The 9,952-nt window shown below is 41.5% G+C and overlaps 1 protein-coding gene across 1 annotated transcript; it reads right to left on the reverse strand.

Annotated features, from left to right (window-relative positions):
* FAM217A (family with sequence similarity 217 member A) lies at positions 1-8,405 on the reverse strand. Its single transcript, XM_064293469.1, has 7 exons — positions 7,915-8,405; positions 7,627-7,825; positions 5,054-5,138; positions 4,834-4,847; positions 3,977-4,051; positions 3,819-3,886; positions 1-1,303 (listed from the first exon to the last, which is right to left on the reverse strand). Exons 1-7 carry the CDS (start codon positions 8,403-8,405, stop codon positions 82-84), a joined length of 2,154 nt encoding a protein of 717 aa, XP_064149539.1. The 3' UTR covers positions 1-81.
* Between the last annotated feature and the right edge of the window lie 1,547 nt (positions 8,406-9,952).

A 9,952-nucleotide genomic window follows, 5' to 3' on the forward strand; every position in this document is an offset into this window, starting at 1 on the left:
TGTTTTGGAATGATGAGCCATATTTTAGCTAGGCTTCTTGGAATAGGTTGGCTCACATTGAGATGTATGAGGAAAAAAGGGTTATTTTTGGTCAATGGGTGAGCACTTATCCTTAGCTATAAATGAAGGTGATAAACAGTTTAGCTTCTGAATATAGAATGGTCTATTCAGTACTATATTTTTTTGATAAAGTTTCTTTTTGGTCCTTGGTGGCTTAATTTCTTCTCTCTGATTTTCAGGAAAAGTCAGAGGTACGGGTGAAATTGGTATTGGAGACCTTGTTGGCAGACATCTTGTTGAGACCATCTTAACCAGTGATTGAGTTGTTTGGGCAGTACTAGGCTTGGCTGAGAATTCTTGGCATGGATTTAAAATGGAGTTTTTGGGATTCTTAAAGTCATCACAAGTTGCAATCAACTGTTTTGTGGTGGATGAACTTTTCAGAGATGTTGCTCTAGAATTCCACCTATATTTTCCAGCATGGCTCCAATTCCATTTTGAAACATTTTGTTCAAGCTTGCAAGAACCAGAATTGTTTTTTCTTTTTTCTCGACTTTTATCTACACAAGATGTCTGAAGACTCAAAGAATCAGAAAGTTTTGGCTGTCTCACTCTGGGTATAGCTTTGGAGGAAGAGGGTCGTTCAGTAACCGCTGGAGTATACAAGTTAGTTTGCAGTCTTGTCCTCTCCTTCTGTATTGTCATATGTTGTATTCTTTCCATTTCCAGTAAACGAGTTATCAAGTGTTCAACAGAGCTTTCTGGTGGTTCCATTGTGGCTTTCCAATTTTCAGATTTTGAGAGGGCTAATTTGTGCAAGTCCAGAGTATTGAAAGGTGGAGGGAGAAAATCGGGGTATGGAAAGACTTCACTTGGTTCCTCTGTGAAAGACTCTTCAAAGTTTTCTATTGTTTCTGGCTTTAAGTTCAGGTCCATCTTTTTAAAATAGTTGAGTAAAGTATCATTTGCTTTTTCGTTTTCTGATAAATCACTTTCATCTGTTAAATTTTCTTCCACACTGCTGTTTGCATATTTAAAATTCCAATTCAAAGCAGATAAAGTTTCACTACTGCTGCTTTCTATAGCTGAAGATAAATTAATATGAGTTTCATTTCTGTCCTTAAAAAAGTCTCCATCTGCATAGGGCCAGCAGAGACCTAACGGCATCTGCTGCTGCAGACCAGGGTAAGGACCAGCTTGCTGATCAACTACAGCACTTGTTAGTGAGTGGTTCAGAGCGAAGGGCCTCATGGGATTACCGCTCACATTAAAGCCAGTTTCTACTGAAGATATTTTGAAATCCCTTTAAAAAAAAAATTTTAATTAATGAGTAACAATTCAAATGCTATTGAAATGATATGAATAAGTCACCTTTATTAAAGATTGGTAAATGTTTAGTTCCAATGGTTGTATATCTGTCACAGAAATATGTTGACTCCAAAACTACATCATTATGTACAAGTATAGACTAAAATATTAAGCAGGCCTCTCTTTGTGACAGCACAGGTGAGGACCAGTAGATCATTTTACCTAACCATGGCTAACTGCGGCTGTGAAAAGCCACCAGTTTAAAGTGGCTAATTGTATCTACCAGCCTATGAATATATTAAAAATGCAATTGTGATCTAAAAAGGAGGCTATCCAACTCGAACTGAAATTACAGTGAAATGTTTATTGACCCAGAATCAGATAAGGAAACAAAGAATGTAGTTCGGTTACTGTAGAAAGGCTTCTACTTTAGCCATTGTGGCTCTTAAAAATTATCCCAAAAGGAAGCAAAACAACTTCTATCAAACAAAGATGACCCTAGGCTGAGTCCACGGTGATTGTCGTCTGAGAGCACTTTTACTTTAGGAGTAATGCTTCTAGGAACTGTATTAAAATGAAAATTGTAAAAAAGCCAGGCCAAAAAACATTGAGTTTCTAGGTAGTTTTTCTTTTGCTTTGTTTTTATTTTTTTTTTAAGTTTACTAGAAATGCTGATGTTGGAAGATGATTTGATGCATAAATTGACAGAGAGTTTCAATATCCTCTTGCAGCTTTTAAGGCAGTTTACATTAAAGATATCAAAGTAATATCTAAAATGTTGAAAAATACTTTCATTTTTATCAAAATGACAGAAATTTATTCATTTAACCAAATACTAGGTATTCTCCTTGCCTTTGAAAAACCACAGGAAAATCACTTTCAATCTACAGTTAATAACAGTCAACGTAGTACGGTAAAAGAGCCTGAAGTCTGGAGGCAGAAGACCTACGGTTGAGCCTTTCACCACCAGTGAGAAGTCAAAACGGACAGGATAACACCAACTTCAGAGTAGGTGAGTAAGACAATTGATACGAATGTACCAATTTTATAAAATGTTCAACACTAAATAAAAGTTGCCATTGCTTTTATTCTGTTTACCTCTTGAAGGTACATTGAGAAAAACCTCAGTAATGAAATATTTCACTGATACCAAGTTTCCAATTCTGCAACATTATTAGCCCTTTTCAATATAATAGTGAATTTTTTTCACCTACCTATAGGGTCGCTAGGAGTCGGAATCAACTTGACGGCACTGGGTTTGGTTTTTTTTTTTTTTAACCTATCAAGCACATTATTCTGTTTAAACTTCATGACAATCCCTTGAGACAGGCACTTCTATTTTACACCTTTTACAGATAACAAAACCGAGGCACAGGGGGATGAGGCACCTTTCTCAAGGTCACACATTTAGTAAGTGGTGGAGCTGGGATTTGAACCCAGGTGGTGGGATACCATGCCCAAGATCTTAGCCACTGCACTCTCCTGCCTGCATTACCATAGGTTTGCTCCACTGTTACTATGGCAAAATTCTACTCTGGAAACATAACTTCATTTGACCACTTACCTTGAAAATACTTGTTCCAAGATGAGTTTTCTCTTAAAAAATAGCCTTTTCTATCCCTACTGGTACCAACATGCCCTTAGGGCATCAGTCGCTAAAATTCCCTATCGCTCCTGAATTATAACATTAAGGTGAGCTTTACCCTGGCCTCACAGAGGTAAAATCCTCTCACTGGGAGACAGCTGCTGGCAAGTGAACCGCCCTACTGTCAAAAATTAGTAAAAAAGAGAGGAAGAGAACTCAGGATCTCCATTAAACAATACACTGTGTATCTTACACTGTCTATAAGACCAACACTTAGCAGGTGCTCAATAAATGTTCGTTCTCCTCCAAATAACAGTAGCCTGCATTTTTATGAAGCACCCTGGAGGATCTAATACACACTAATGTTTAAAAACCAAAAAAGAAGAATTCAAACCCAGGCAAGGTCTGAGAAACTATACACTATACTGGTGATGAGCACAGACTCTGGGCTAAGCCACTTTTTACATACTGGCTTTACCATTCATGAATTGTGTGACTTTGGGTAGGTCACTTAACTTCTAACTGTGCCTGAGTTGCCTGGTCTGTAAAACAGGGATGATGATATTAGTACCTACCTTATAGGACTGTCGTGAGTGTTAAATGAGTTAATACATGCAAGGGATTAAGACAGTTCCTGGAACATGGAATGTTACTCTTCTAGTTTGTCTCCCCTTCAATCTGAAGTCCAAACTCAATCTAAACCTCATTGTATGGGCACGGTCAACTCTTAACTACCCACATTATGATTACGTCTGTGGGGTCTGCCTGCCACTTTCTAAATTTAGGGGGAGTTTGCATAATTTCCCACTATTCACCCACAGTACTTTTCTAGTTCATTTTTGTCCTTGTATTTCAGATAGTTAACTCATCTGTATTTAAGTTTATCTCATTAATTTGGGTTCTACAAACACAAATATTCTCTTACCTGCTCTCCACAGTATTTCCTTCATTAAGAGGATAACTCCATAACTGAAATATGCCTTGTTTACTATTCTGGTAATATAAAAGTCATGGTCATTATTTTAGTAACTGCATGAATTTTTCAAACAGAATAGTTTAAGAGCATGATGAATAAAATCTCACCTGTGTTCTTCTGTGAGCATGCTCTGACAAATTAAGTTCTAGCATCAACTGATCTACTGGAATTTCCAGATGATTCTATAAATCAGCAGAAGATTTTTAAACACAACACCTCTCTGTTCCCTAATCTTGTTCTAACCAAGGATTATACAGTAAAGTCCTATGATACCTGCTTTTATGCATAAATTATTTGCTTGTCACTGATTTCAGCAGAAATTAACACAAACTGTTATAAATATAGAAATTCTGGTGTCATAGTGGTTAAATGCTACGGCTGCTAACCAAAGGGGCAGCAGCTCGAATCCACCAGGCGCTCCTTGGAAACTCTATGGGGCAGTTCTACTCTGTTCTCTAGGTTCGCTATGAGTCGGAATCGACTCGAAGGCACTGGGTTTGGTTTGGTTTGGTTATAAATGCTACTAAACAGTGTTAACGAACAAGCCTGAAATATCATTAAGATGGTCTTTATTTTACTAACAGTTAAGTGTTTCATATTTTGATCAAAAGAGCAAATGGAAAGATTTTCTTACTACTTCATAACAAGATACTGACCATTTCAACAGCTTCAAGACATCTTAAGGACTGAGACTACTTCCCTTTTGGCAATGACTAGAAGATGCTATATTCACTATAATGTTAATTTCCAGCTAAAGTATTTTTATTTGAAAAAAACAATAATAAAAATGAATTTAATGACCAATTTACAGTCCTGTAAAATTGTAAAAGCTGTAACTTGTTCGAAGAACTTGGAAGAAATACAATTTATAATTTCACCTATAGGAAGGGAATTTTAAAAATGTACGTATAATTTCAAAACAATATGTTTTGTGAATTATTTAAAACCAAACATTTATCCTTACCTTGTTAATTGTGCCTGAAAAAATAGGTATGAAAAAGAAAATGACAATTAATAGTTACATAACACTGGTTATATCTGAAATAAGCCCCCGTTAATATGAGGGTTATTCATTATAAATATACACATTCACCATTAAATGAAGGTTATTTATTATAAATATACACGTTCACCATTAATATGACAGTTATTCATTATAAATATGCACATTCCGGATTTCTTACCACCTGATGCACTATCCCTTCCAGGTGGGAGGTTTTTATTTTCAGGAACAGGTACTTCTGAATCCAAACTCCAGTTAGGTAAGTTCTAAAACGATATTGGTTTCAGAATAAGCTCAACGTTAAGAAAATTGAAGAAGCTCAAGTACATCATTTCACATGTCCTTTGGGCAGGTAAAGACCACAAAAGGCACAAAGCTCTCTCACCTGACTATCAGACCCTCTGAGGAGCATACAATGTTCTTACCCAACTACGCTCAGTTTGAGAACACTACTAGTCAGAAAATGGAACGGCTTTTACAATAATTTATGGTTTCATTCTCATTTTATTAAAAATAATGGCACAAAGGTTTTTGAAATAAATTTTAAAAAATAAAATGTGCTATGCGGTGTGTCTCTGGTACACAGTGGCACATTCATCAAATTTTCTATAACTGAGTACCAGATCTGAAAGCCAAAAAGATGAACTGAAAGAAAAAGGTACTAACATCTACGATTTAAGTTCCTGACATTGTACATAGTGCTATGGAAAAAAAAAAAAGTGTGGGGTGTGTATAGGGGAGGATTGTAAAATTTATTCTGGTAAAGGGAAAGTGAAGACGTGATTATTTTATTAACAAAAGTAATTTTTTTAGGGTGAACTTAGCTATTTTCTATTTCAATTGAGAAAACCTTTTAGAAATTAAACTCTAGAGCGGTATGCAAATGAAACTTAGGGGCTATCTCCACACTAAGGAGGAGGGAGCAGTAAGCTTAAATACAGCCTGAGGATTTAATTTATCCACAAGAAAGTATCTCTTGATAGAAATGATAGTTGAATATCGGAAGGAAATAGTAGGGAGACTGCAAATTATCTTTCTCTGGAGATTTTTGAAAAATAAAATTAATTCTCTGCTCTCTGTGATAATATGTATGACGTCTAGTCTCTACATGAGAATCACCTGGGGAGTTTTTAAAAAAATAAACCTGTTGCTGATGAGTCAATTCTGATTCATAGTGACCCTTCAAGAACAGAGAAGAACTGCCCCATGAGGTTTCCAAGGAGTGGCTGGTAGATTTGAACTACCAACCTTTTGGTTAGCAGCCCAATGCTAAACCCCTATGCCACCAGGGCCCTAGTATTTTAAAGATGCTAGTTGAAAAAAAAAAAAAGAAATCCTACAGATTCTTGTTCACTAGGATGAGGGTGAGGCCCAGTTGTTTGAATTTGAAATACCTCCCTCACGGATTCTTAAGCTCCTCTCAGCTATGTCACACTGGTACACTAACAGACTGGATGACAACTGTGCTGTTGTGGCCACACTATAACATTGACATAACCAAACTTGTCAGTTGGTCAGAAGGCTAGTCAGGGAGATTTCAAACTTCTTTAGGTTTGGGACTTGGTTATTCTTTTTGGTATCCCTTCTGCCTTAACCAATGTTTTTTTTATAATGTGGAAAGTGAACACTGCCCGATCAATCAAAATAGCACCTTTAAGAAAATCCAACGGCAATTGGGAATGTTTTTGAATTCCGAGAGACGCTGGTTAAAGTTTCCTTTGTTAAAAGAAAAAATTTTCTGTTTGATACTCTAAATGCACCAAAAGGAAAACTGAGCACAAATCGCTCACAAAGACAAAACAGCAAGGGATCTCGGCAGTAAGATTCCACAGGAGTCCTGCTGCCACAATATTCAAATTCAGTATCATCTGCCATACCTCGTGAGAGATGTTTGACACACGTAGATTGGTGCCACAGTTGCCACCACTTCTTCTCCCCATTTTGTTGTAGCTGTTCCTCTGTTTCCTTAAAATCCTACAAAGGTTGCAGGAAGGCACATTTATGGGTAAGGTACAACATTTATATAAAAGGGAGCTGAGCTTTGGCTTCTCATCTAAGCAGAGGTTAAGAAAATACTTCGAAAGCAGAAGAGGGACTATGAGGGCGGACGGGGCCGGGGCGGGGGGGGGGGTGGGCAACTTGACATCACCCAGAAATAAAAGGCAGGCCAGAGGAAATTCGGACAGAGACAAAAGCAAACTGGAAGATTTCCTCAACCCAAGATTTGGAAATTAGGGCCAAAGGTGAGAAAGGAGACGTTATGCGAGGAGAGGATGAAATACAAATTTGGAAAAAAACATGACGAATTAAGTGCAATGTATAAAATGGCGCCATGAGCTCTGCTTTTAATCACTGAAAACACGTGCTTCATTTGAAAGCCAGGGTAACCTAACCTACAGGCAGAGCAAGGCCCACACATGGCAATTTCAGAGGCACAAAAGGCCCACCAGACCAAACAATATTTTCCACATCACACTGTCACGGCCGCCTAACACGTTTACGACCGGTTAAGGTAAATGTATTAGAGATTACGTACGGTAAGGTGTCACCAGGAGTCGGAGTCGACTCCACGGCAACTTTTTTTTTGTTCGTTTATCTATCTGGAAAAACAAACAACAAAAAAAAAGGAATCCCAAATTAAAGCCATCGCAGTAATCAGTGTATTTACTAATTCTTTACAACTGTCTCCTGGGGGAAAGGTGTGCTCTGGAGAAACTGGAGATACAGTCCAGGTAATTTTGAATCAACAAGTACTGATGGGCCTGTTGTATGCCAGGCACTAAGATGGAAGAATGAAGAAGGAAGGAGGTTGCTGAGCAGGTGGCGCTGCCCGCGGACACTGGCACCCAGGAAGAAGCCACCGCACCGGGAGCAGGAGACCACAGACAAGAAGCCCTGTGTGAGTGGGAGTCCGGGAAAGGCGTTAAGGGGGCGGGAGGGCAGGCGGTGGAGCCTAGAAGGAGACGCGGGTGGGAGGTACGAAGGCCGCGCTGGGGGCTCGCGGGGCGGACGCGCGGGGGCGCCCCGGCTCGGGCCTCTTACCCCGCAGCGCCGCACGCCCACGTGTCCTTCCCTGCGTCGTCTCCGAGGGCGACGCCGCCCCGAGGCCCGGGTCCCTCGGCGAGCTGGGCGAGCGGTTTGAGGGGTGCAGCCTCCGACTCGGCCTTCCTGCAGCGGGAGGAGAAGGGGGGCAGCGGGCGGCGGCCGGCCGGGCGCGCGGGCCCCTGGGCGGCGGTGTTGGGCCTGTGGGCAGCTGGCGAGGGCGCGGCGGCGGGAGTCGAGCCCGGGGCCCAGGCCGGACCCAGCGAGGTCAGCCTCGGCCGGTACGGCGGCTCCGCTGGCAGCCAGAGCGGCCGGGTCTCCCGGCAACTACAATGCAGCAGGGGCGCCCGCGGCGGCCCGGCGTTCCACCTGGCCCACCAGGGCCTGTCGGCTGTCACCCCACGGGTCGGCCTCCGCCACCGGGGGAAGGGCCCGCACCTCGGGGCCTGCCCCTGCGCCCCGCCAGGCCCTTCAGGCGGCGGCTCGGCCATCGCGGGAGGGGCGGCTGCAGGGCTCTGCACGCCCCCGCGGGCGAGGTCAGGGCCCCAGTGTCCCCGGGGCTCCCGCGAGGCCTAAGCCTCCCGGGTCTCCTGGCCTGGAGGCCCCGTGCGACGGGTGGCCCGGGGGCCGTGAGGCCTCCGCGCAGAGCCCAGTGGGCCGCTCCCACCCGCCTACGGACCGAGGAGCACCTTGTCACCCTGATCCAAACTAGGCCAGGAGCTGTGCCTGGTACTATGGACTTCGTTTTGTGGTTGTCTATGTGTGGATATATGTAAAGCTGTATCTAGGCATATTACCATTTAGTATATGAAATGATTAGAAGGGGAGGAAGAAAAGCATCCCTGCTGAGTGCAAGCCCACTTTTGCTTAGTTCTAGGACAGTTATTAGGACAGTTACGGGTCTTAAAATAGGAAGAAAAAAGTTATTATTTTTTTCTTTTTCTGTCCAGGATATATTTTAGATCGTAGGAGGTTGATTTTGGGCCCCTAAGCAAAGCATATCTCTTACTACAGCTTTCATAAAGCTTTTCATAAAGCTGTATTAAGAGATAGCATGTATCTGTATATTTGTTGTTAGGTGTGGTGGAGACAGTTCCGGCTGATGGCAAGCCCATGTAAAACAGAACAAAACACCTGTTCTGCTTGAGCCCATTGTTAGAGCCACTGTGTCAATCCATCTCCTTCAGGGTCTTCCTCTTTTTTTCTGATCCTCTACTTTACCAAGCATGACGTCCTTCTCCAGGGACTTGATCCCTCTTGATAACATGTCCAAAGTGCATGAGACAAGTCTTCCCATCTTCACTTCTAAGGAGTACTCTGGCTGTACTTCTTCCAAGACAGATTTGTTTGTTCTTGCAGTCCATGGTATATTCAATATCCTTTGTCAACACCGTAATTCAAAGGTGTCAATTCTTCTTCAGTCTTCCGTATTCATTGTCCAGGTTTCATGTGCATATGAGGTGATTGAAAATACCGTGGCTTAGGTCAGACACACCTTAGTCCTCAAAGTGACATGTTTGCTTTTTTAACACTTTAAAGAAGTCTTTTTACAGCAGATTTGCCCAATGCAGTGCATCATTGGATTTCTTGACTGCTGCTTTCATGGGTATTGATTGTGGATCCAAGTGAAATGAAATCCTTGACAACTTCAGTCTTTTCTCCATTCATCATGATGTTGCTTGTTGGTCCATTTGTGAGGAATTTTGGTTTCTTCGTTTTGAGGTGCAATCCATACTGATGGCTGTGGTATTCTATCTTCATCAGTAAGTGGTTAAAGTCCTCTTTCAGCAAGCAAGGTTGTGTCATCTGCATGTCACAGGGTATTAACGAGTCTTCCTCCAGTCCTGATGCTGGGTTTTTCATATAGTTCAGTTTCTCAGATATTTGCTCAGCATACAGATTGAATAAGTATGGTGAAAGGTTATAACCCTGACACGTGCCTGCTTTTACTTTAAATCAGGCAGTATTCCCTTATTCTGTTGGAACAACTGCCTTTTTGTCTCTGCAGAGGTTCTTCATGAGCACAACTAAGTGTTCT

This window comes from Loxodonta africana, chromosome 1, assembly GCF_030014295.1.
Source record: "Loxodonta africana isolate mLoxAfr1 chromosome 1, mLoxAfr1.hap2, whole genome shotgun sequence".
Lineage (NCBI taxonomy): Eukaryota > Metazoa > Chordata > Mammalia > Proboscidea > Elephantidae > Loxodonta > Loxodonta africana.

Coding starts and splice junctions, on each gene's coding strand:
- FAM217A (XM_064293469.1), bottom strand. CDS start 8,405: ATGGCCGAGCCGCCGCCTGAAGGGCCTGGCGGGGCGCAGGGGCAGGCC. Junction 7,826..7,914: donor TGGGCGTGCGGCGCTGCGGG/GTAAGAGGCCCG, acceptor GTCTCCTTCTAG/GCTCCACCGCCTGCCCTCCC. Junction 1,304..3,818: donor GGAAATACTGTGGAGAGCAG/GTAAGAGAATAT, acceptor TTTTTTTTAAAG/GGATTTCAAAATATCTTCAG.